This window comes from Zootoca vivipara, chromosome 16 (assembly GCF_963506605.1).
Source record: "Zootoca vivipara chromosome 16, rZooViv1.1, whole genome shotgun sequence".
Classification (NCBI taxonomy): domain Eukaryota; kingdom Metazoa; phylum Chordata; class Lepidosauria; order Squamata; family Lacertidae; genus Zootoca; species Zootoca vivipara.
The window spans coordinates 22,398,970-22,424,417 of record NC_083291.1 but is presented as its reverse complement, the minus strand read 5'-3'; the positions used below and the strand labels follow the sequence as shown (position 1 = coordinate 22,424,417).

General features: G+C 45.5%; 2 protein-coding genes across 10 annotated transcripts in view; one reads left to right on the top strand and one right to left on the bottom strand.

Moving 5' to 3' along the window:
• TBC1D2 (TBC1 domain family member 2) overlaps positions 1 to 17,454 on the bottom strand; it is a 32,690-nt gene extending 15,236 nt beyond the window's left edge. For 2 of the 4 annotated variants that reach the window (XM_060269061.1, XM_060269063.1), the window contains exons 1-5: positions 12,791 to 13,746; positions 10,670 to 10,808; positions 8,318 to 8,459; positions 6,047 to 6,183; positions 4,158 to 4,330 (exon numbers count right to left, since the gene is read on the bottom strand). In XM_060269061.1, the coding sequence (XP_060125044.1) occupies positions 4,158 to 4,330; positions 6,047 to 6,183; positions 8,318 to 8,459; positions 10,670 to 10,808; positions 12,791 to 13,294 (1,095 nt within the window). In that variant the 5' untranslated portion in view covers positions 13,295 to 13,746. Of the gene's footprint in view, positions 1 to 4,157; positions 4,331 to 6,046; positions 6,184 to 8,317; positions 8,460 to 10,669; positions 10,809 to 12,790; positions 13,747 to 17,210 lie in introns of those variants that run through there. The other 2 variants (XM_035140418.2, XM_060269062.1) reach the window with 2 other exon arrangements.
• The window catches only part of ELP1 (elongator acetyltransferase complex subunit 1), a 48,991-nt gene continuing 39,672 nt past the window's right edge, over positions 16,130 to 25,448 (top strand). For 2 of the 6 annotated variants that reach the window (XM_035140417.2, XM_035140408.2), the window contains exons 1-4: positions 18,552 to 18,669; positions 19,405 to 19,633; positions 21,887 to 22,039; positions 23,840 to 23,921. In XM_035140417.2, coding sequence (XP_034996308.1) covers positions 19,484 to 19,633; positions 21,887 to 22,039; positions 23,840 to 23,921 — 385 coding nt within the window. In that variant the 5' untranslated portion in view covers positions 18,552 to 18,669; positions 19,405 to 19,483. Of the gene's footprint in view, positions 16,145 to 18,543; positions 18,670 to 19,404; positions 19,634 to 21,886; positions 22,040 to 23,839; positions 23,922 to 25,448 lie in introns of those variants that run through there. The other 4 variants (XM_035140416.2, XM_035140414.2, XM_035140409.2 and 1 more) reach the window with 4 other exon arrangements.

Sequence of the window (25,448 nt, the reverse complement as noted above, 5' to 3'; positions counted from 1 at the left end):
GTGAGCTGATGCTGGGAGGCGCTATGTGCAGCCTCCGCCTCTTCCCTGGTGCCCTCCAGAACTTGGCACCCTGGCGCCCCACGCCACTTGCCTCTATGGGCAAGACGCTTCCGCTGGGACACCCGGGCTCACTTGGCCATGGCAAACACCAGGTGCCTATGGGCAAGTGGTCCTCTCTGCCTGCCCTACCTCACAGGGCTCCTGTAAGGATAAAATGGGGCCATCCCAAATAGATTAGAGAACATGCATATCTCAATGCCAGGATATACACTTTGCATGTGTAGATGCCAAAGACTCAGTTCCCAGCATCTCCATTTAAAGAGTCCTAGGAAGCAGGGCTGGGGAAAAGTCTCAGCCCAGGCTGAATCTACACATATATTTAAAAAGTTTAGAAATATATATGGAATTTGTCATCAGCTCACCATCGCCATCTAGTGTCACATTTGTATAATGCACTTAAAACACACTTTAAATGTTGTACTGTATTTGCAGCTGTATAGCTGAGCCCACAACATCCTAGAGAACCTCTGCACCAGTACTTGGCCCCATCTGCATTATACATTTAAAGCAGTATAAAATCACTTTAAGCAGTCATGTGTTTCCCCCAAAGAACCCTTTGAAGTATTGTTTGTTAAAAGTGCTGAGAATTGTGCCAGAGAGGTTTAACAACCCATCCCTCTGCCCAGGGAACTCTGGGAGTTGTAGCTCGCTGAGGAGAAAAGAGGTCTCCTCCTAACACCTCTCAGCACCCTTAACAAACTACTGTTGCCAAGAATTCTTTAGGAGAAGCTATGATTGTTAAAAGTGGTACGATACTGCTTTAAAGGAAGAGTGCAAACGGGACCTTAGACTAGAGGAACCAATGGTCTGATTCAGTATAAGGCAGCTTTATAAGTCACACTCTGAACAACCTGGAGGAAGCGCAGGATTCCAAAGTGATCAGACATACATTTCTGTATCTGGAAAGGAAGGAAGAATGATGCATTTCTATCATACGAGGATGAACTTAATTTTCCATTCCAACTATAATTAGTGAGGACAGTAAGCCACAATGACTCTTCAGCTACAGTTCTGGAGGAAATTCCCAAGATTCAGAAAGTTGATGCTGTGCTGATATTCTAGAAGCACAACTGAAGCGTTAACTACAGGCTAGTTAAATGTGCAGTGATCTTGCACAAAATGATAAAAATCATAATCTATGAATTAAGAAGTTGAATAATTTACCAGTTAAAATTAGATGTATAAGAAGGAGGAAGCTGAGTTTGGCAGAACTTATAAAAATAGGAGATGAAAAGAGATGTTAATAGCGAAGGGTGGGGGGGTAGGGGTATTTGTTGTATTTTGATGTTTTGTATATAATGATCAATAGTATATAAGGATGTATGAATGTTTATGTTTGAAAAAATTAATAAAAATTATATGGGGAAAAATTGAGATGTATAAGAAAAGTGTTTTCTTAGTTTTTTTTTTTTTTTTTAAAAAAGACATCCTCAGGTTGTTTGATTTGACAAGACTTAGATACCAAATATGGCCGCCACCGGTCTTTCATAAAACAAACAGATTTTTGTTTCTCCGAGAATTCAGCTTATTTCAGAAACCTTTTGACAGCCTCACCATGAAAGAAACCTAAGAGCACCATTAGAGAATCAGCTTGTATTTCGTAATAGTTTAGATGTTCTAACTTCAGTTTTCCTCCGAAATATCAGGAACAACGTTTTCCTTCAGCAGTTGCACAGGAAATGCAGTTTTCAGCGGGGAGTCTGTATCACAGTCTGATGCAATCACTCAGTCTGTGACCCACTGTCATAATAATAATCCTATATAATAATGTCCGTTGTCCCTGCGTCCAGTTGTCCCGTGTGTCCCTGAGGTACTGCGCATGTGCCCCAGGGATACAGGGATTGGACAGCAGAGACTGCCCGCGTGCACTCTCCCCCCCCTCTGCCTCCTCCAACCGCCGCTCCCGCCGGACACCGCCTCACTGCAGGGCACGTCAGGGAAGCGAGGGTGGAGGCCGGCGAAGGCCTCCTCGCAACCCTCCCTGGCCCGTGAGAGGAGCGGCGGTTGGAGGAGGCAGGGGGGGGAGAGTGCAGGCGTCCTTCCTGTCGGGGGCTGGGGGAGAGGAAGGAAGGAGAAAGCGCTCCTCCGTTCCTGTCCCCCTGCCGCCGACAGCAAGGACGGGTCCCAGGGTTCGGAGAAGCGCTGCACAAGCGCTTCTCCGAACCCTGGGATGTCTGCTTCCTGTCGGCGGCTGCGGGAGAGGAAAGGAGGAGGAGAAAGCAGCGCTTTCTCCTCCTCCGTTCCTGTCCCCCTGCCGCCGACAGCAAGGACAGGTCCCAGGGTTCAGAGAAGCGCTGTGCAAGCGCTTCTCCGAACTCTGGGATGTCTGCTTCCTGACGGCGGCTGCGGGAGAGGAACGGAGGAGGAGAAAGCAGTGCTTTCTCCTCCTCCGTTCCTGTCCCGCAGCCGCCGACAGCAAGGACAGGTCCCAGGGTTCGGAGAAGCGCTGCGCAAGCGCTTCTCCGAACCCCAGGATTCTAGCGCCCGTTATTAAACGGGCTGAAAACCACTAGTATAATAATAATTTATTATTTGTACCCCGCCCATCTGGCTGGGTTTCCCCAGCCACTCTAGGCGGATTTCCAATTTTTTAAAAAAATACATTAAAATGTCACAGATTAAAAACAGGGCTGCCTTCATATGTCTTCTAAATGTCAGGTAGTTGTTTTTCTCTTTGACATCTGATGGGAGGGTGTTCCACAGGGCGGGTGCCACTACCGAGAAGGCCCTCTGCCTGGTTCCCTGTAGCTTTGCTTCTCGCAGTGAGGGAACCGCCAGAAGGCCCTCAGCGCTGGACCTCAGTGTTAGGCTTGTGTAGGATGGTGCCTCTGTGAGTTACTAGAGGGAAATCGGTTCTTCAAGCCATACTGGCAGTATCCCTCTTAGCTGTAACTCTGAACAGCTCTCCAGTACCTGGGCACAACCAACAACACAAGTATTCCAACCATTTTCCAACCTTGGTTCCACAACCATCTCTCTACCACAACCTAGTACAGTAAAGAGGAAACACAGTATAGCTCTAGAATGACCCTCCTAATCTTCTTTTTGACTATTATGGACAGATACATAACCATACAAAAAAGAAGCCTTTTTTGGAAATGGAAAAGACATTTTGACAATATGCTGTATAACGATTAATAGTTGCGCACAGTTACTTTATTTTAAAATACAAAAGGCTGCAAAGAAAGGAGGGAAGTCAACAAAGAACCAAACTTGAACTGTATATATGTAGAAGAAAGCTGTATTGTATATTTTGCTGAGAATGTTGAATGTTAATTGCTGTAAAGGATTTTTTGGGGGGAGGGGTAAATAGAAAATTAATAAAAATCATGTCAAAAAATAAATAAATAGAATGACCCTCCTACCAGAACGCAGAAAAAAGGCAATTCAGAAGCAGGATTGGAAACACTGTATTTAGATGCTAGAAGAGAAGACAAGGGTGTGTTTCCTTTCATAAAGGTAAAGGTAAAGGGGCCCCTGACCAACAGGTCCAGTCGTGTCCGACTCTGGGGTTGCGGCGCTCATCTTGCTCTATAGGCCAAGGGAGCCAGCGCTTGTCCGCAGACAGCTTCCGGGTCATGTGGCCAGCATGACAAAGCTGCTTCTGGCGAACCAGAGCAGCGCATGGAAACGCCGTTTACCTTCCCGCCGGAGCGGTCCCTATTTATCTACTTGCACTTTGATGTGCTTTCGAACTGCTAGGTGGGCAGGAGCTGGGACCGAGCAACGGGAGCTCACCCCATTGCAGGGATTCGAACCACCGACCTTCTGATCAGCAAGCCCTAGACTCTGTGGTTTAACCCACAGCGCCACCTGGGTCCCGTGTTTCCTTTCATAATACCTTCTAATGCAGCGTTCACCAACATGGTGCCCTCCAGATGTTTCGGACTACAGCTCTCATCAGCCCCAGCCAGCACATGTTTGGCCCTGCTCTTCTCTTGCCAACAACAGTAATACATGAGGCAGGAACACACCTTTCTCATACAATATTGTGTCAAAATCAAAAGGCTTAATTAAGCACATTTCCCCATAGATCAAAATGGTATGGCGACTCCATCCATACCAAACACACCTGTCAAGGGCAGGTCCAGGATTACCTTCTGAGATTTGACATCCTCTTCAAGGACCAAAATTTGGTGCTGGAGAGAAGCTGTTCTCCCATCTCTTGTCCCTTCAGCAAAGCAAGGGAGACTCCTGCTTTCCTTTTTGTCTTTCCTAACCGAAGGTGGCTTTAACCTTGACTTTGTATCCTTCTGCGTCTCTGTTGCGCCTGAGGAAGGAAAGAACACAGGACACTTCCCTGCTTTCCAGTGGTGGCACAGAATGTTTCGATCTGCGGTTACCGGTTATCCTATGGGGATGGTATTGCCTGGCAACTTGTGTGTATTTGCAATCGCTAGATGAGGCGGGTGAATGAGTGAGAAACGGCGACATGGACAAAATTTGAGTAAAAGAGAAAGCAATGTTCGATATTAGACAAGGCTTGTTTTACTTCTAACGAGTACATAAGCAGCACTTCTCGCCAGCAGACTGGAGGTAGGAAGAAGGGCCTGATCCATGAATTCTAGGTCTAGAAAATCCAGTACAGTGGTACCTTGGTTCTCAAATTTAATCCATTCCGGAAGTCCGTTCCGAAAACCAAAGCGTTCCAAAACCAAGGCACCCTTTCCCATGGAAAGTAATGCAAAATTGATTAATCCATTCCAGACTTTTAAAAACAACCCCTAAAAGAGCAATTTAAGATGAATTTTACTATCTAACAAGATCATTGATCCATAAAATGAAAGCAATAATCAATGTACTGTACTATAAAACAAATAAGACAGTATTGTAGATGAGAAAAATTAAAATTATTATTATTTTCTTACCTGGGCTGATGATAGTCATTGTTTGGATAGGGGGCTTTTATCCATTTCTGCAGTCACACAACCAATCAGTAGCTGAACTGGGTTCCACACAGTCACAAAAACAAATTAACCAAAAAAGTCTCAAAAACAAAAATGCAAAATAGCAAAAACTAAAGCACCAAACTTAATCTGTTCCGGAAGTCTGTTTGATTTCCGAAATGTTCGAAAACCAAGGCGCAGCTTCTGATTGGTGCAGGTGCCCCAGAAACAATAGCCGACAACCCGCATGGGATGTTTGGCTTCTGAAAAACATTTGAAAAGTGGAACACTTACTTCCGGGTTTTCGGCGTTTGGGAACCAAGGTGTTTGAGTACCAAGATACCACTGTACTGCATACTGGGCCCAGAATTCACACAGCAAGGCATTATAGAAATCTGAGTCAGAGGTTTTCTTTCCACGTGAAAGTTAGACATTTGCATCTATGGATGTATGTGCAAACGTTTTTGCAAGTTTGTGCTATCATGGGTCTATGCCCAGGTTACCTAGAAATGCTTAATTAAACCCTGATATTTACTCAAAATAAATCCCAGAGGCTTCAACGAAGGCTTTTGTGTTCATTTCTCCCAGTTTCTTCCTCACAGCTGTGCAGAAAAACCAGTGCCGGATTAACGTATAAGCTAAACAAGCTATAGCTTATGGCCCCACTCTCTTGGGGGGGGGGCCCCAAAAAAACTTTAAAGGGAAAAAAACCTGGATGTACATTTCCAAAATATAAGATAAAAAACCAATAAAATAAAACCTATATACAGCAACCGTGTTTTGTGTTGTGTAGGCTCCTATGATGCAAGTAATAGGCCCCGCCTGCTAGCCTGCTCCCTAAAATATCACTGGTTTGCTCATTTCTATATATAGGGTGCAAATGGCTTTAGATACCTATTAGGTCCATAAATTACCATTCAACATATTCAACACACAAAAAAAACAGCGACAATTTGTTGTTGACAAAGGATAGCTGGACATATAAAGGGCCCCATTACCTTCAGTAGCTTAGGGCCTCATCAAACCTAAATCCGGCCCTGAGAACAACAAGTAAGCAATGCTATTTTTAAATGTTCTCACCATCATGCAGAAATAAATACCTGCGTCTTCTGCTTGGGTTTCTGCATGCTCTTCATCGGCTGTGTTTTCAAGGTCGTCTTGGATTCCCTCAAAACAAGGCATGCCACCATTGTCCCTCCGGCTCTGCCAGCTACCACAGAGATTATGCACTGTGTTCCTAGAAGCACAGAAGCACATGGGAATGGTTAGACAGAACCTGTGAATTAATAACAACGCTTAAATGCCGCTGGCGGTTTTTGTACACTCATGCCACAAGGCAATATCTCCCTGCAACGACATCTAGTCATTTCCTAGTGATTTTTTCATTTAGTAGCCGTTGTTCCAAGATTGCAAACTCACAGGACTTGAACTCACTTAGGGCCGGGTTCATACATGCATGCGCATCACCTGATGACTGTATCAGCACTCTTCAAATACAATGTCACTTCCTGGAGCTGGTTCACACGTTCACCAGTAAGTCACCAAGTGTATATTGATCATGTGCACAGTCATAATTTGTGTTGCGTCCGCTTCATGTTGTGTCTTTTCAGGTTGCGTCCCGCGGCAACCCGGAAGTACCAGAATGGGTTACTTCTGGGTTTCGCTGCTCATGCATGCGCAGAAGTGCTAAATCGCGCTTCGTGCATGCACAGAAGCACCAAATCACACCGTGCGCCTGCGCAGAAACGGCACTCTAGTTGCTTTTTTTGGGGGGGGGGGGATACAGACAGGCCTCCGGAACGGATCCTGTTCATAACCAGAGGTACCACTGTAGAGAGATCGAGGTACAAGCATATGCGCAACAGAGAAATCTGCACAAAAACATATAAAACTCAAACATTACAATTGAGCCTAAATATTCTATTTGAATATAATATGAACAAAGAGGAAGGTGCATGGGGAAATTCTTTGCTCCTGCACAATGTTTACTTCCCCACATTTTTGCTTCTGACTAACCTGGTTTCTCCATGGTTGCTAGGGAGAAACAGCCGGTGGGTGGGGAGCACAATGTTTTCTTCAAGTCCTTCATGGACACAGAACCAGAGGTTTCTAGTGTTGGAAGGGACCCTGAGGATCATCTAGTCCAGAGTTTCCCAAACTTAGGTCTCCTGCTGGGTTTTTTTTGGGGGGGGGGGACTACAATTCCCATCATCCCTGACCACCAGCTAGGGATAATGGGAGTTGCAGTCCAAAAACAGCTGGAGACCCAAATTTAGGAAACCCTGACCTAGTGCAACCCCCTGCAATGCAGGAATATGGTTGGAAACAGGATGTGTAGCTAGAGGGGTCCTTGATCTGATGCAGCACAGCTTTCCTTAAGTTCTTATGCAACATCTGTGAGTTTATTGAAATAGTGATTGAGCCATAAATGCTTACAAGAGTTGATCAATGCAAGTTGTGCACTTTCAAGCCTTTTCCTTTATCTATATATATAAAAATGTAAAAAGTATGTGGGTGTATTTCCACTTTTCACCAAAACCGCTTGACCGATTGAGGTGAAATTTTGACACAACACCACATGCGGATGTCTGAAGGTTATAGGAAAGTTTGCTAAGACAGATGTCACACCTCCGCCAGGTAAAACCCCCCAAAAACCCTGTTCCAGAACGTACCACTCAGCCAAAAGTGCATGCTGGGAAAAGAACCAGGTTACAAACCAGCGCCCTCTAGCGGCGGCTACACTGGCACTGCACCTATAAAACCTTCCCTCTCAACAGCACCTTGGCTCCCGTTTATATACTAGGCCGAAGCCTTTACAGACTAGGTCAAATGGAGGTACTGCCTCGCCTGGGTGTGGGTTGGGGGGAGGAGGGGATGGGATAGGTCAGGACATGGTGGGACCAGTCACAGGGATGAGCCGGGAGTGGGGGGAGAAGGGGGCGTGATACGTCATGGGTCAGGACAGGGGGGGGGAATCACAGGGATAAGCCGGGGAGGGGGGGAGGGGCAGGATACGTCATGGTGGGGGTGGGGGAAATCACAGGGATGAGCCACAGCAACACGTGGCAGGGCCAGCTAGGCATTTAATAAAGGTAAAATATACATTTAAGCATATTAATAAATTTGCTCTTTTTTAAAAAAAAAAGTATAACGTCACCTTCCATAACAACATTTCCCCCCTCTATAGCGACACCCATGCCTACAGCTGGGTTCCTCTTCCCTGCCATCTGGTTGGCTCTCGCCTTTCAAAACTCAGGACACAAAGGAGCATTTGTTAGCCCTCGAGATGTCAAAAAGACTCTGCTGTTAGTGGTGCAACAGACTTAACACAGCTAGTTTTCAGGAATTGAAAAGAGATAAAAAACAGTTACTGTATTTCAATCCAAGGATGCTTGAGGGAGATGTTCTGAAGAGCGTGAGAAGGCTGTAGAGGTGCTGGGAGAGAGGCTGCCTTCAGGCCAACGACATCCGTGGGGGTTTTCACAGGGGGCAAAAACTCATGTTCTGCCTCTGCTATGGAGGGGAGAAACAAACAAACGAGCTGCAGCATCATCAGTGGGATTCAGACACACCCAAGCTAAAGTGGGATTCAGACACACACCCAGCAGAGAGAGAGAGAGAGAAAGAGAGAGAAATGCTATCAGTGCATTCTCTGTTGTCTATTACACAAATACTGCCACCCATTTGGGGCAAATGAGATACCCATTTTGGCTGACTTTTAAGAAGCATTTGTGCAACCACTATGGAGAACTAGGCTAGCCTTGGGCGGAGTGGTCAACTTCAAAAATTCTCACATGCCCAGGACTGGAAATGAGCAGGCAGGCGCTGGAGGATTCTACTTTTGATAGATCCAAATAACTGCTGGCGTGTTTTTTAAGCGGACAGCAGCCATTGCCTTCACCATAGCATGCCTCTTATGGCATCCAGAGGTGGGTCTTTGTTCCCCCCCCAGAAGGCACAGCTATAATCTGAGGGCATGTTATTCACATTTGCGGCTTAAAATGCAGTGAGGTCATTCCCCAGCCTGTGCCCTGCAGCATTTCAAGCTACATTTGCATGGAGTTGTTTGCATCCCAGATGAGGCAGGAATGTCTTCACCTGATGCAGGTGACCTCTTTCTCCATCCCTGCAAACCCCCCCCCCCATCTGCACTTGTGCAATGGCTATTAGGGTGTGTTCACATTAGTACTTATTCCACATCAAGTTTTCTACAGTATTTGGACTGAAGCTGGTTAAAAGCAAGCAAGCAAGCAAGCACACACACACACACACACACACACACACACCAAACAGGAGTATTCGTTAAGAAACTACAGGATCAATATGGTTTATGGCATGTGACTTCAGCTTCAAAAATTAGCAGAGAGAGTGTGCTGGATGCAGACTAAGCACAGCAGCAGTGTGAACGTAGACACAGACATGCTTAACTAGTTGTCAGTTGCATTAAACTCTGTGGAGCTTACTTCAGAGTAGATACATAAAGGTTTGGGCTGAAGCCTGCATAGCACTGTCTCCATTCCAGAAAGCTGTCCATCAAAATTACAGGCTTTGGTTTCTTTGCATGCCAGAGTATTCTCCTTCCTTTTTTGTGCTGTTTTGCTCCCAGTCCCTAGATTGTAAAAGGTATTGTTCTACTGTCCGGATCCCCCCCCCCAATGGAAAGTTGTCCTGCTGTGTTTAGTCACCCGTGGCAACTGATACGCCCTAGCCCAGTAGCCTGATCCAGTCACCCAAGCATTTTTTTCTGTGCCCTTATCCCCAGACCCCACCAATTTTTGGCAGTAACAGCAAAAGGGGGGGATAGAGATGGCGATAGCATGAGTGAAGCGATATAAACCTCTCTGCCAGTCCAGCACCCTGACGGGGATCATAGCTGTCAACTTTTGGATTTAAAAATAAGGGACCAGCAGCCTCACCTGTCCCGGGGACAGTCTACAGCAGGCACGTCCAACAGGTAGATCGTGATCTACCGGTAGATCACTGGACGTCTGTGGTAGATCACTGACTCCCCTCAAAGAAGCTCAACAACTTTGACCTGAACCCCTAAAAAACGGGCTTTCCTCCCTAAAAAAAGCTCAACAACCTGAACCCCGCAAAATGGGGTAGATCACTGCCTCTTTTTAACTGTGAGTAGATCACAGTCTCTTGAGAGTTGGCCACCCCTGGTCTACAGTATATCTAACAATCCAGGATAGCAGCGGGAAACGGAGCCAGAATAAGGGAATTTCCAGCCATAAAAGGGAAGGCTGACAGCTATGACGGTGATACTAATCTGCCCCTCCCTGGTACTCCCATTTATCATAAGATGCTCCTCAGCTGATCTGCATGAATCAGCTGAGGAGAGGAAGCTGTGTCTTGTGTGTGCTGTGCATGTACCACTTGGGGATACAGCCACCACTGGAGAGTTTTCTTAGGTTGAATGCGGTCCTCAAACTAAAAAGAAGTTAGCAAACCCTGCTTTAGCACTTAGGCTGATGTTGTGCAATTTGTGCACAGTGAGGAAGCAGACTCTCTCTCACACACACACATACACACACACACACAAACACACAATCACAAGTCTCAAACCTATCAGAATTCTGCTTGCATTGATATTTATAGGATCAAGCCCTGCTAAATGGCTGAATTTATGCAGCACCAACTAAACCAGCACTGGTGAAATAATCCTGTCCCCTGGGGCAGGGGTGTGTTGGGGGCAACACATTTGCGCTGCTGCTACTTACTATTGTTAAGCGTGGCATCATTCACACAGGGGAAATCTGTGTCATCTTCTGCAGAACTTCTAGTCTGGTTACTATAGAACTCCCAGCGTTTTATCTGCAACTGCTGCAACCAGTATATCATGGTCTGTTTGTCGACAGCCTAAAGTTCAATTTGGGGGGGGGAATTAAATACAGGATCTGTGTAACTCAAGGAGTTGCCTACAGATACAGCTAAATTCCACAACAATAGACTTCAGCGACAAACCCAACCTCATCAGAACAGACCATGGACTTACCAAAATCCAGTATAAGGTTTTGACGCAGTGGAAGTTCGGCTTCTCTGTGCAAGCGCAGAGGCCTCATCAATGAAGCATGGCCTAGTGCAGCGGTTTCCAAACTTTCCGCCCCATGGACCACATGAAAATTGCTGAGTTTTGGCAGGCTACTTAATGCTTTTTTGCCTATTGTAACCATTGCAATTTTCTGTGCTAGATGCCGAATGATTTTTAAATTGTGTTTCGATTGCTTCTTTTGCTCCTTATATATTCTACTTCGTTGCATTCACTAAATCCAAATTGTAATGCAATAAAAAAAACAAATAAAAGTAGCAATCAAAATACAGTTAAAAATTGAATATGAATATTCAGTGTAGTGGATGTGCCATCTCCCATCATCAACCACTAGTGCCTAAACTGAGGAACTCCTTGTTGAAAAGACGTGGCCGGCATTTGAACTGACAAAAATCTAACCCCCCAAGCCTTTAGCAAGAGGGGAACCAGGTGGGACAGTCTACCATGTCTGCTTGTGTGTGTGTGTTTTTTTTCACTTACGAAACAACGGCTTGCTCTACACAAAACAATAATCCATGGTTTGTTTCGGCATGCGGTTTTTCTGAACATCCAAACCCAGATTAGAAGACTAACCATGGTTTCTGGTAACAAACCACAATTTGAAGCCATGGCTTGTTGGTAGCTTGTGAACTATGGCTTGTTTTAACTACAAACTTAACAGCCGTACTCAGCCATGGCTTATCAGGACACCCCACCACAGACATTTGCCAAGCTACAGAGGCATGAGGCAAAAGTGGCTGGGAAACAAACCGTGGCTTGTTTAATCGTCTGCTAGACAACTTGTGATCTGTTGAACAAACCATGGTTGCGTGTTATGTACCAATGCATCCAATGTAAAATGCCATGTACACTGAGTGTGCTGTCTAAAATGATAATAATGTACAAGAAAGTCTTCCCCACCAACACTCAGCAAAAGTAACATACTTGTATTGTTTTAATAATCTTTGAGGCAGAGGCTGCTAATGGTCTCGGGAGTTCAGGATACTGCCAGGAATCATTATTGTTGTCTTCTGCTTAAAGAAAAAAATCACTAGGAAATCATGTTTAAGGCAATTTCCCGAAGACAAGAGCTTTCTTCTTCTCATACTGTGAAGAGAAAATTGTGAAGTTCGTGCAACCCAAAGGTTCCAACTCTACTCAGACATTCCTTATCTTCTGCCAATATATATAAAAAAATGGGATCAGTATTTAAACGTGGCTCTGTATTAATGAAATGCATGCTAAGTTTATTATTATTATTGTCCTCCAAGAGTGCAGCCAAGAACCATTAAATGTCAGAACAGGAGAAGATTGGGATTCTGGTTAACTGAACATTCAGTTACAATTGGATGTAGCTGTGTAAACTACACCAAGATAATGCTGGCTTCTCAATGGTGATGGTGATAGTGATGTTAAAACATGTGTTAAATGGAGCAAACGATGTTTACCTCTCCTGTATATAAATGCTCCCAGTTCTTTGAACACAATAGTAAAACACTGATTATAACTTGTCCTAAATTCCTATAATTCAGGAAATTCACGGCTGAAGACTCGATGCGTTTGGGGGTTTCAGCTCTGTGGAAACCCCCAAACGCATTGAGTCTGCAGGACAAGGAATCCAAATAATTTATCCGCCAACACTAGTACGGCTGGTCTGCCTTTGTTTCCATGCTTTCAAGTTGGGCACAAAGGGTAGATCCCTTCCCGAGATCCCTTTAGGTCACCATATGAGCTCAAGTCCCATTGCATGCCCCCAACTACAACATGCACATTTCCCCACCACTAGCCCAAACCAGCCATGTATTCCACATACCTGAAGGATAAATGTTTTGCTGGGGGTCCTGATTTCAAAAACGCCCTCTTCTGCTCCCACCTTAAGATCAAAGCTAGCGCTGGATAGCTCTATGCTCCCCAAAGGGTTAATGTCCTGTGCTGTCCTGTAGTAAAGTAAGTGGCATTTGTTTTCATCGTAGAAGAACCAACGCGACTTCCAGGTCTTGATTGGGGCTTTTGCAGAAAATTTATTTAAATAGCCACAGAGTTGTTTCTTGGGGGTTTCCCTGCCAGGTTTCAGATCCACATTTTCCCTGAAAGGAGGCCCATCTCCTTCTAGGGTGCAACTGATGCCACTCTCAGTATCCTCTACTTTTCCCTCTTCGGGTTTATTGGAAGTTCCGACCGCAAGGCAATCTCTGCTCTCAGAATCCGGCTCCATACTCCACCGCAGGCCAGATCTCGTGTTGCTGGAATGCAAACAGCAAAAGGCAAAACAGCCCAAGAAAAAGTTGCTGAGAAAATAAGCATATACTACATGCATGTAAGTCCCACAGTTCAAGATATCTGCTGGTTAATAGAAAGACGCGCCTCTTGGCAAACTTCCTTCCACAGCCCAAAGCTGACAAGCACTTCTACTTCTCCAAACAGCTGCCTCACACGTACAGAGGTCATCGCGCGACTCACATGACAATGGAGACAAACCACAAGCAACGAGTGTGTGAAAAAAAATACAAATGGGTCCAGGAAATTAGCCTGCTTGCAGATGGGCTGGTTTCCACCTCTGTTAAATATCTGCTGGTCAGAATTTCCTATTCCTAAATGGCCCTAAATGGTCTTGGTCCAGTATACCTGAAGGAGCGTCTCCACCCCCATCGTTCTGCCCGGACACTGAGGTCCAGTGCCAAGGGCCTTCTGGTGGTTCCCTCGTTGCGAGAAGCCAAGTTGCAGGGAACCAGGCAGAGGGCCTTCCCGGTGGTGGCGCCTGTCCTGAGGAACGCCCTCCCATCAGATGTCAAAGAGAAAAACAGCTACCAGATTTTTAGAAGACATCTGAAGCCAGCCCTGTTTAGGGAGGCTTTTAATGTTTAATAGATTATTTTATTTCATTTTTCTGTTGGAAGCCGCCCAGAGTGGCCGGGGAAACCCAGCCAGGTGGGCGGGGTATAAATAAATAAATAAATAAATATTATTATTCCTGGAGTTGCTTGGGTAGCTTACCAGTATATAATGCCATTAATGCGCGCAATGCCACTTTTCAGCCACATACTGTCAGTTGTGGGGGTAAGGCTGCCCTTGAAAGGCATCCTGAAACTTCAACTGGTTCAAAATGCCTGTTTCCTGGGGCCGGGCTGATGCATATAACTCTGCTGTTGTCCCTCCCACCCCCAATTGCCTTCCTCTTCATTTCCAGGGCCACTTATGGGAGCTGATTCTTAAGCATTAAACAGCTCAAGACTGATGCTTGAAGGAGCACCGTATCCCATATATGTATATGCCTTCCTGTGAACTTTGATCAGCATCAGATATCCTGTTCCTAAACTCAAGCGCAGCAGGTGGGAACAAGGAAATGTTTTTCCAGTTGCTTTGGAATGCCCTCCTTACGGAAACCAAACTAGCTAAGGACATTAAGATTATTTCAGGAGGGACTGTGGCTGGCCGAGTAAGAAGCCGAGTAAGAACCCAATCACCAATGGGGTAATTTTGCTGCAGGTTTACTGAGGTTTTCCCAGCTGCTGCTTTTATTATAATCCTGCTGCTTTGATTTTACTGCTTTGGTTGCATTTTGTTGTTTCTCTTTTGATAGCTTTAAATTTTACATGTTGCTAGCTGCCTTGAATCACCTAGTTCAGGGGTTCCAGACTCTGGTCTGTGGACCACAAGCTTCATTCAGGCGATCCATGGCCTGGCCACTTTCAACATCCCCACTGATATTTAGCTGTATTGTTTTTCCCATTTCTTATATTGTATTTTCTTGTCTTTCCATTTGCTTTCTGTGGAATGCAGGCTGCGATACAATAAAATAAGATGCAAGACGGAAAAGCAGCAATAAAAACCATGACTGAAACCACGCAGCATTGAGCACATTACAATTACTGCACCAAAGTGCACAAGCATGGGCAGTGTGTATGGAGGTCCGGGGATGCCCAGACGACAAGACCCCTCTCTCGACTTTACTGATATGGTTTCAAAGGAAAGGAGAGCAACACTTTTGGCACCAGCTTGGCTGCAGGAGTTGCCAGAAGGAGGCGTACAAGGTACCATCCAATCATTTTAGGGACTCTGTAACAGATTAGCCCCAGGATGGAAGATTTATTACACCCTGGATTAGAAAGAGTTAATCCACCTCCAGGTTAACTGACAGCGCATCTTTAGGAGGCGGGAAGGTGCCCAGTTTAAAAGTTTTGGCAGTTGGAAGAGGAAGAGTGGGAGTGTGGCGACGAAGAGGGAAGAAGAAGGGTGTGGGGCCAGGATAGTGGTGGTTTAGGTTAGGCTTAGGATAACTTGATGTTAAAGCCTGACAGAGTTAATGTATAACTGTAACTAAGCTTGTAAACTTATGCATCGTTAAGAAAAGAAAAACCTATGTTCTCAAGAAAATAAAATTCATCTTCTTTTTGTGCCAAAGAGTATCGTCTTGGTTATTCCAGCAGCGTATTAAAACTCACAGAGGTGGAGACTCAGAAAAGGGCAAAACTTACCTAAGGAAAAAGGGATAGTTTGTGTCCTAGAGTCACACAGGAAGGACAGTATGGTGAAAACCTAGAGTGCCACAAGTTTGCCAGGCCAGGGTGATATGACAGGCTGATACAGAGAGGGGATCTGAGTTGAGGGAGTCCCTGCTCTGTAGGCAAGAGGTTGTTCATTCAAATAGCCCTGAGTGTTTGTGAGATCAGGCCACGAAAGCTGGAATTAGACTCTCTTTACTGAGAAGCCCAGAATTGAGGGGTTTATTTTAAGGCGTAAGGAATTGAGTGGGGATTGCTTTACCCCTGTACCCTTTCATCCCATAATTTATTGACAGCATCGGAGTTTTGTTGCAGACTCCACTCCAGATTTGTGTAGGTAGGGCTCAGTCTTTTCTTCTCCCCAAAGTATCCCACAAGGCAGCAGAGGTTTAGGATCAGAGTTTTCCTTCTCCTAGATGGGCTCCCTTCCCAGGTGGATGAGTCCCATCTGCCCCTCACATCCCTCCACTGCACCTGCAGACACTGTCTTCTTGATCCTTGGGCCTACTATTGGTTTTATCCACTCAATCCACCAGAGCTTTCTTCACATGCAGGAGAAATCCCTAACTGACTGAGAGTTTGAGACCTGGTTTGGTTGGCCAGAGCCAGAGCCATTTCCTGGGGTGTGGCTGCATCCTAACAGCTTCTACTGGTAGGAGCCACAGGTAAGCACCGAGTGCAGGGTGGGGACCAAAGGCGGACAAACTACTCAAAGAGGACCATGACATGTCTACCGGTAATACATAGGAGCCAACTCTTAGGGGCCAAGATCCCTTTGGCCTCCCATAAAATATTTGAGCCCCCCCCCCGGTTGACGGGCATTGCCATTCAAATGTCAAGTGTCGCATCATATGGTTGATTATGCAGGGCAGAGCTTACCTGCCCGCCCGCCCATATTTTATTCAAGTTGGCACCCCTGGTCCAATAATATTATCCGTTTAATGCAAAAAGGAGGTGTTGCGGAAGCTAAGAAACAAAAGCACTTACTACGGCCACAAAACGCCTATGAGAGTGATGGGATAAAATGATGGGTGGGGTGAGGAGGTGTCTCAAACAAACAGCTCAGCCACATTAGCTCTCAGTAACCTACCCCCTTTGCCACTGCCATTGGGTAACAAAAATATACAGCGCAGTTTCCCTCACCTATCACCGCCACAGGTGCCAACTCCCTGGGTACCCTGAGCACCCACAAAATTCCCCATGAAGGGGCCGGGCACCCACAAAGTTCAGTGCCAGGGCCATGCACACATTGCATGGCACCCATGTCTCTGGGCACTCCCAGTCACAGGGGCAAGATCAGATCAGAAGAATCTTTATTTGCACCAGTCATAGCAATAAAATAAGATGTACTGAAGACAGAGGTAAAAACTTAACTACAGTATAAAAAAATACATTTTGTAGGTTTACATCAATAATCAAATAATAGATCTTATTCTAATTGCCCCCGCTAAAAACCTTGCAGTTTCTTGCTGTCTCCTGACGCGGGCCGGCACTCCTACCGGTATCACAGTACAGTACCTCCATGCTGCACCTGTTGAACTGCTTTTTTCCCCTGCTGTTAAACACTACCCAGCGCAGTCCTTCAAGTAAGAAAAGTGGCGTCGGTAAGGGAGTTGGGGGGAAAACCAACCCACTCAACAGAGAAGGGTAGCATGTGCGTAAAGAAAGTACTGTACTGTACTGTATACCCAAATTTGCCCAAGCAACCAAGTCACTCTTTCAGCTCTTTACCTTCACTCGCCCTCCGAGCGGTCGGACTTCAGCAGAAGCAGCTGCGCCTGCAAAGAGCCCGATCCGCTTCCTGATCAAACGGCAGCAAATGTTATGGTGCAAGGATCGAGCCAGCGAGCAGCGGCTGTTTCCTGGTCGGTTGGGGCGGGGCGGTGCCAGGCAGTCCCGGCATGGCGAGCCGCGAAGGAGCGGAAAGCAAAACAACAATGCATTCCGCCGCTCCGCGTTTGGCGGGGGAAGCGAGAAGGCGCGCCTTGCCGTGTGTTTCTCCAAGAAATATTCCACTTTCTTGCCCGAGGCGAGGGCGATTTCTCCCCCCCCCCTGGAGAGCTCGAAAGTTTGCGGCTTATTTTGCGACTCTTTAAGCTGGTCCTAATAATACCTGGCTGTAGGTTTCTTATCCACCCCCAACCCAGTTGCCTGCGCCTGTTTTATTTTATTTTTTGCTTATGGGGAAAGGACACCTTACAGAACCAGGATGCGCAACGGCATGCCAATAACATGTCATGCGCGAGATCAAATGCTGCGCAAGCCCATCTCTTTCCTGTACAGCTGCTATAAGTCGCTGCGCTGGGCAACTTGAATGCATGCATTCGCGTTTTTGCAAGCCCGCGCGCATCGCAGATTTAATGGGTTTGCAGCCTTGATTCCCGTGATGTCACCCGTTACCAGCGAATGCCTGCAAATGGGTGATCGAAAGTGCTTTGAGGTTTACAGCAAGTTGCACAGGACTGGCGCAAACTCCTGCAAGATAAAGACCCGAGCGCCCTTGAGCGATAAATCATCGCAAGCTAGACTGTTATCGTAATTTGGAAGCTCAGATTCATGAGTCATTTATTTATTATTCTTGCAAAAACAAAAAACGAATGACATGCTCGTTTCTTTCAGCAACTTAGCTAGCACAACCAAAAGTTACGTCTAATTATCCGTTATTTAATACTGGCAAACTAGTGTTGTGCGATAAAGCGTTTTTAGCTGAGTTATTGATTTTAGGATTCCACTTTCTTTCCTACGATGCCCTTTAAAAAACAAAACAAACCACGCAAGATCACTCTTAATACCCTAAGCAGTTTCTCTTCAATTAAATGAACCCACTCCCGGGCACTAAAGGCTGCTGAAAGGGCAAGCAGGTCGCCGAAGTCTCAGACTCTGAGGCTGGACTGATCCTTGAGTAACCCCCACGCTCTCTTTAATATAATGGCCAGGATGAGATTTTTACCGCTTGCTTAGCAGAGCTGCCCTCATTTGGTTCGGCTTCAGAATGCCGCCGAGCATGCGCAGAGCCGCCCTCTTCCGGTTCGGCTTCGCGATCTCACTGAGCATGCTCGACCCTCGCTCTGCCCGCACAGTGGCTTGAATATGGCAGGCGCGCTGCGTCTCTGGGGAAGTTGCACGCGGGCAGTTGGGAGCCGCTTCTTGTAAGGTGAGCGCGCGGTGGTCGCCTGCCTGCACCCCAGAGGTAAGGGGTGCTCTCTTCCTCTCCCATAGCTGAGGAGCCTGGTTTTTGCCACTTATCACCATACTAATAGGTGGAGGACAGAATGACAGGGCCCTTGGTTGCAAAATAGTCCTCCATCGCCCCCCTCCTTTTATTTTATTTACTTAAATAGCACACTCTTTGGAGGTGCTAAAACCAGCTCTTCATCCTGGGTTCCTTTTATTGGACATTACAGTGACAGTGCTAATAATGGGTGTTTCAAGGCGGGTGTTTACTGTGGGATCTGTATTCCTCGTGCAAGCAAATTAAAACAAGGCTTCTCCCATTGATCTGTTTGTTGCAACCAGTGCCGGATTTGCGTATAAGCTAAACAAGCTATAACTTAGGGCCCCACTCTCTTGGGGCCCCCCCAAAAAAATTTAAAGGAAAAAACCTGGATGTACTTTGATAAAATACATATTTTGTTATGTGCAAATGGCTTTAGATACCTATTAGGTCCATAAATTACCATATAGCATATGTTCAACACAAAAAACAGTGACAATTTGTTGTTGACAAAGGACAGCTGGACATATAAAGGGCCCCATTACCTTCAGTAGCTTAGGGCCATATCAAACCTAAATCTGGCCCTGGTTACAACCATATAAAGCCCCTGTCTGGAAGCACTCCCAATTTTAGTTTCCCGGCACTGCTTCAAATATTTGTGTTCAAGAATTAACATTTCTCAACGCATGCTTCTCTCTCCTTTTTATTTAGGTGCCGTCCATTACTTTGATTTGGGTGAGAAGAGCAATTCCCTTTTACCCCCTTTTCAGTTGTATGCACTGAAGACAGCATGAGAAATCTAAAATTGCTGAGAACTTGGGAATGCCAGCCGGTCCGGACTGTTGGAACTCCTCAAGGCTTCTCTCTCCGTGCAGACAAGGGGACGTTATTAGTCAGTACAGAGTATGGAATTGTCGAGGTGGATCCTACCACACAAGAGGTGAGATATAGCACATGTCAATTATGGGTTTTGCATTCTAAGAACTGCTGCCTAGCTGCAGTCCATTGCCAACTACTTTCGCCGCTTCTCCATAGTGAGCCCTTGGCTTTTCATAGGGTGAGGCCTAATGATGTGAATATTTGAGCATAAAATGTTGTTGTTTAGTCGTTTAGTCGTGTCCAACTCTTCGTGACCCCATGGGCCATAGCACGCCAGGCACTCCTGTCTTGCACTGCCTCCCGCAGTTTGGTCAAACTCATGTTCATAGCTTCGAGAACACTGTCCAACCATCTTGTCCTCTGTCGTCCCCTTCTCCTAGTGCCCTCAATCTTTCCCAACATCAGGGTCTTTTCCAGGGAGTCTTCTCTTCTCATGAGGTGGCCAAAGTATTGGAGCCTCAGCTTCACGATCTGTCCTTCCAGTGAGTACTCAGGGCTGATTTCCTTCTGAATGGATAGGTTTGATCTTCTTGCAGTCCATGGGACTCTCAAGAGTCTCCTCAAGCACCTTAATTTTAAAGCATCAATTCTTCGGCAATCAGCCTTCTTTATGGTCCAGCTCTCACTTCCATACATCACTACTGGGAAAACCATAGCTTTAACTATACGGACCTTTGTAGGCAAGGTGATGTCTCTGCTTTTTAAGATGCTGTCTAGGTTTGTCATTGCTTTTCTCCCAAGAAGCAGGCGTCTTTTAATTTCGTGAGTGCTGTCACCATCTGCAGTGATCATGGAACCCAAGAAAGTAAAATCTCTCACTGCCTCCATTTCTTCCCCTTCTATTTGCCAGGAGGTGATGGGACCAGTGGTCATGATCTTGGTTTTTTTTTATGTTGAGCTTCAGACCATATTTTGCGCTCTCCTCTTTCACCCTCATTAAAAGGTTCTTTAATTCCTCCTCACTTTCTGCCATCAAGGTTGTGTCATCTGCATATCTGAGGTTGTTGATATTTCTTCTGGCAATCTTAATTCCGGCCTGGGATTCATTTAGTCCAGCCTTTCGCATGATGAATTCTGCATATAAGTTAAATAAGCAGGGAGACAATATACAACCTTGTTGTACTCCTTTCCCAATTTTGAACCAATCAGTTGTTCCATATCCAGTTCTAACTGTAGCTTCTTGTCCCACATAGAGATTTCTCGGGAGACAGATGAGGTGATCAGGCATTCCCATTTCTTTAAGAACTTGCCATAGTTTGCTGTGGTTGACACAGTCAAAGGCTTTTGCATAAAATACTTTCAATCAAAGGAAGGAATTGAACCTGTGCATGCTTTCAACAATGTATTTTATTCACTACTCCATGCAGACAAAATTTCTGGCGTTAAAAAATGTTCGGGTAGATTCTTGAGTTAATTTTGCAAGACAGAAAGCATGCGGATAATTTTTATTAAAGCTTTGTTAAATATGTGTGTGTGTGTGTTTGCAGAAGAGTGTAGATTAACACCAAAACATTCAAAGCAACAGTCTTTTGATTTCCTGCTCCCAGGAAATCCTTGCCATGTTGGTTTGTCTGCTGAAGAATCATTTCTGTGCCTCTGCTACAGAACCTCTGCATATTGCAAAGGATTCTGGGATATATTCTAGAACACACTTCCAGGTCTTGCTGGTTGCTGCTGACCAGGCTTGTTAGGTTTTGCTATGTTCATGAACCAAAAGTGCACCAGAATTTGCTCACTGTTCTCCCATGACTGCACTTTGCAGGGAATGTTCAGTTATAGTGTTTTTCACTAGATTTTCTATGCTACTACAGTACTGATCTTCTCAGTAAGGAACCCCTGACAGATTTCCAAAGGACTTCAACATTCCTAAGAAAACAAGTTTGCAAACCACTGCTTTCTATTTTTATTTTTATTATGTGTAGTGTGCCCATCAACCTCAAGGTGTGCACATTTCATCAAGTACAACAGAATTTAAATTCATCACAGCAATTAGTATAAAAATAATTAACCCATGAACACCAGCATCTCAAAACAATCAGTAAAGAGGCACTGTACAATTTCCCAGTGTGTTGGATGCTAAGCCACTGCACAGAATCCTAGTAAAAGGGTAATCAAAATATATCCGCATATTTTTGTAGATGCGTATACCAGACGAACATGCATTTTTACTAGGATGATTCCAGCAGTTTGCAGCAGCACCAGCAAATAACTGCAGTTTAACACACATGTTGGTAGTGGTCTTCCACTAAGAGCCAACCCACATGATCAAATCAATATGTTTGCATTATAGCAGGTGCTTGCCTCTGTTTTAAAGGTCACAAATGAAGTTTCTTTGCTGGCTGAGGGTTTTTTACCAGAAGATGGAAGCGGGTTCATTGTGGGCATTGAGGATTTGCCTGATCAAGAATTTGTCTGTGTGGCTACTGCGACTGGAGACGTCATACTGTGCAATCTGAACACAAACCAGGTATGGCAGGAGGGGCCAAAGTAACATGACGTTTAGCCAGCGATATGGATGTTGTAAATGGTTTTGCCTTAATCTTGGCACCAACAGAGTTTTTAGCCTTTGCTCTTTTTTGTTAGTGCAGTATATGGATTTCTTGAAATCTGTTGCACGTATGGGACGGGGAGGAGTTTGCCAAATGTAAATTGTCACTGAGGTGTATATTACCACATACAGTGGTACCTCTACTTACGAATAACTCTACTTACAAATGTTTCTACTTACGAACAGAGCTCCGTCCGCCATCTTGGATGCGGTTGAGATAGGATTTTTTCTACTTACGAATTTTTAGATAGGGTTGCTTCTACTTACGAATTTTTTCTCCCAATGCATTCCTATGGGATTCGACTTACCATTTTTTTCGACTTACAAATGTGCGTTCGGAACGCATTAAATTCGTAAGTAGAGGTACCACTGTACATGTACCGGTAATGAGAAGCAACAGCCAATGACAGCTGTTCTTCCCAGAGAAACGCCAAATTTGAGCTTGATTGTAATGGTTTAACATACTATTTTTCTTAACATAAGATTGATGAACCTTGCAGGATCAGCCCATTGTAATCCAGAATCCTGTTCTCACCACGGCCAACCAGATGACTATGCCAGGGCAGTCCAACTTTTCATACCAAGGGGGCCACAATAGTACTTCGACATGGAGCTCACACACCACCCTGTTGCCCTGGAGGGGGAAATGACACCTAAGCAAGGTGCTGGGCTTTGGGAAGTAGGTGCAAGGCTCTGGCAGGGTCCTAGTAGTAGTAGTAGTAGTAGTAGTAGTAGTAGTAATAATAATAATAAATGTATACACTGCGCATCTGGCTGGGTTTCCCCAGCCACTTTGGGCAGCTCCCAGCAGAATATTAATAATAATAATAATTAAAAAGCGATAAAACATCAAACACTTAAAACTTCCCTAAACAGGGCTGCCTTCAGATGTCTTCTAAAAGTCAGATAATTGTTTATTTCCTTGACATCTGATGGGAGGGCGTTCCACAGGGCGGGCACCACTATTGAGAAGGCCCTCTGCCTGGTTCCCTGTAACCTCACTTCTCGCAGTGAGGGAAAGGCCAGAAGGCCCTCGGAGGAGGAGGACAGTGTCCGGGCTGAACAATGGGGGTGGAGATGCTCCTTCAGGTATACTGGGCCGAGGCCATTCAGGGCTTTAAAGGTCGGCACCAACACTTTGAATTGTGCTTGGAAATGCAATGGGAGCCAATGTAGATCTTTCAGGACCGGTGTTGTATGATCTCGGTGGCCACTCCCAGTCACCAGTCTAGCTGCCGCATCTAGAGCACTTCCACCTCCTTCCCAAAGCTGGGAAAGCACGAACAAGGCTTTGGGAAGGTTAAAAGGAGACGCTAGGATCCTGTCAGAGACCTCGCACCACCTTTCCAAAGCACAGCGCCTTGTTTACCAACTTTGGGAATGCAGTGCAAGGGCTGTGGATGTGTCAAATGTTGCTGAAGGCCACAAAAAAAGGCCTCAAGGGACATATGTGGCCCTCGGGCCACCTGTCGGACTGCTGTGCCTTATGGGAAGCACCTAATTGCAGCATCCTTCTCCCTACTTGTGATTTCCGGCAACTGACATTCAGAGGCATGCTTCCTCTGTAATCGGAGGGAGTACATCACAACCTCGGCTAGTACCCTTTAATGGCTTTATCCTCTATTTGACACTGTCAAATCCCTTGTGAAGTTGTGTCAGGCTGCTGCTAAAAGGCACAGGAGCAGCAGCATGAGTTAACACTCTTCAATCTTTTTGCAGTTGGAGTGTGTCGGGAGCGTGGACAGTGGTCTGACTGTGATGAGCTGGAGTCCTGACCAAGAGCTCGTTCTCCTTGCTACAGGTGTGGAGCAACATTCTGTGTGTTGGCCAATCCTGTCAGCCTCGTTCCTTACCTTTTGATCCATTGAAGATGATATAACGCTGACCCATTGCAAAACCCTAATAGGCCTTGGGAACTGTGCGCTTTCTGGGTTAGTGTTACAGGTTCACCAGTGCTGGCTGTGAATCTGATTCTCTTCTTCACCAAACCAACTTCCAAGCCTGGCTTCAGGCCCTGGTTTGACAAGAAAACCTGCTTAGTTGCACGTTTAACAGTTGTCAGCATCAGTGCGCCCGTAACACTAAATCAGTATGATTTAGGGCGGGGGGGGGGGGTTAATTCTGATAAGAGCAAGAGGGATGGGAAGCACATACAGTGGTACCTCTACTTACGAATTTAATGCGTTCCGAACGCACATTCGTAAGTCGAAAAAAATTGTAAGTAGAATCTCATAGGAATGCATTGGGAGAAAAAATTCGTAAGTCGAAGCAACCCTATCTAAAAATTCGTAAGTAGAAAAAATCCTATCTAAACCGCATCCAAGGTGGCGGACGGAGCTCCATTCGTAACTAGAAACATTCGTAAGTAGAGTTATTCGTAAGTAGAGGTACCACTGTACCTGTTTCTGAACCAAATTGCAGACCAAAGTTTTCTTTGAACCAGCATCAGATCTGCACAAAGTCTCTGTGTCTGTGAGGTCCAGAAGCTCCTACTGAAAGCAGACACTTTTAATGTTTAATGGCAATACAGAAATAATAACTATTACAGTGGTGCCTCGCTTAAAGAATGCCCTGCTTAACTAAATTTCCGCTTAACGAAAGGTTTTTTCGAGCGGAGGTTGCATCGCTTAACGAATGGTTTTTCCCCCGGCCGCGACTCGCTAGACAAATTTTGTCAATTATTTCCCCCGGCACGGAGCGCAACTTCAGAGACCTCCGAAGTTGTGTTCCGTGTCAGGGGAGGCGGGCGAGAGGCGGTGGCGGGGGGGGGGGAGAAGCTCTTCCTCCGCCCCCGCATCTGGCCGGCACGGAGCGCAACTTTGGAGACCTCCAATTTTGGAGGCAGGCAAGGCGGTGTCTGGGAGAAGAGAGCTTGTCCCCCCGCCGCCTTGCACACAGCCGACATCGGAGGTCTCCGAAGCCCCGTTGCATGCCGCTGCCAGTCCCCCAGAGCCTATAGGAACGCATTGATTAAGTTTCAGTGCATTCCTATGGGAAACTGGGACTCGCTAGACGAAAAATTCATTACACGAATTGACCCGTAGAACAAATTAATTTCGTCTAGCGAGGCACCACTGTATGTTAATTTTTTGCTACTGTTTTGTCAGCTGTTCTTTGAGTTTAAATGTCTTTGCCATGTGCTAACTGAATATTATTTTTTAGAAGACTTTAAAATATTGGGGATCACGTTTGTTAATCTAGTTCACTTATAAATCACTTCATATGAGGCATCCCAAAACGATTGGAAGTTTAATCACATATATAAAACAGTTACTTATATCAAAACAGTTAAAACTGCATATATAAAAAGATTAAAAGTATATATATA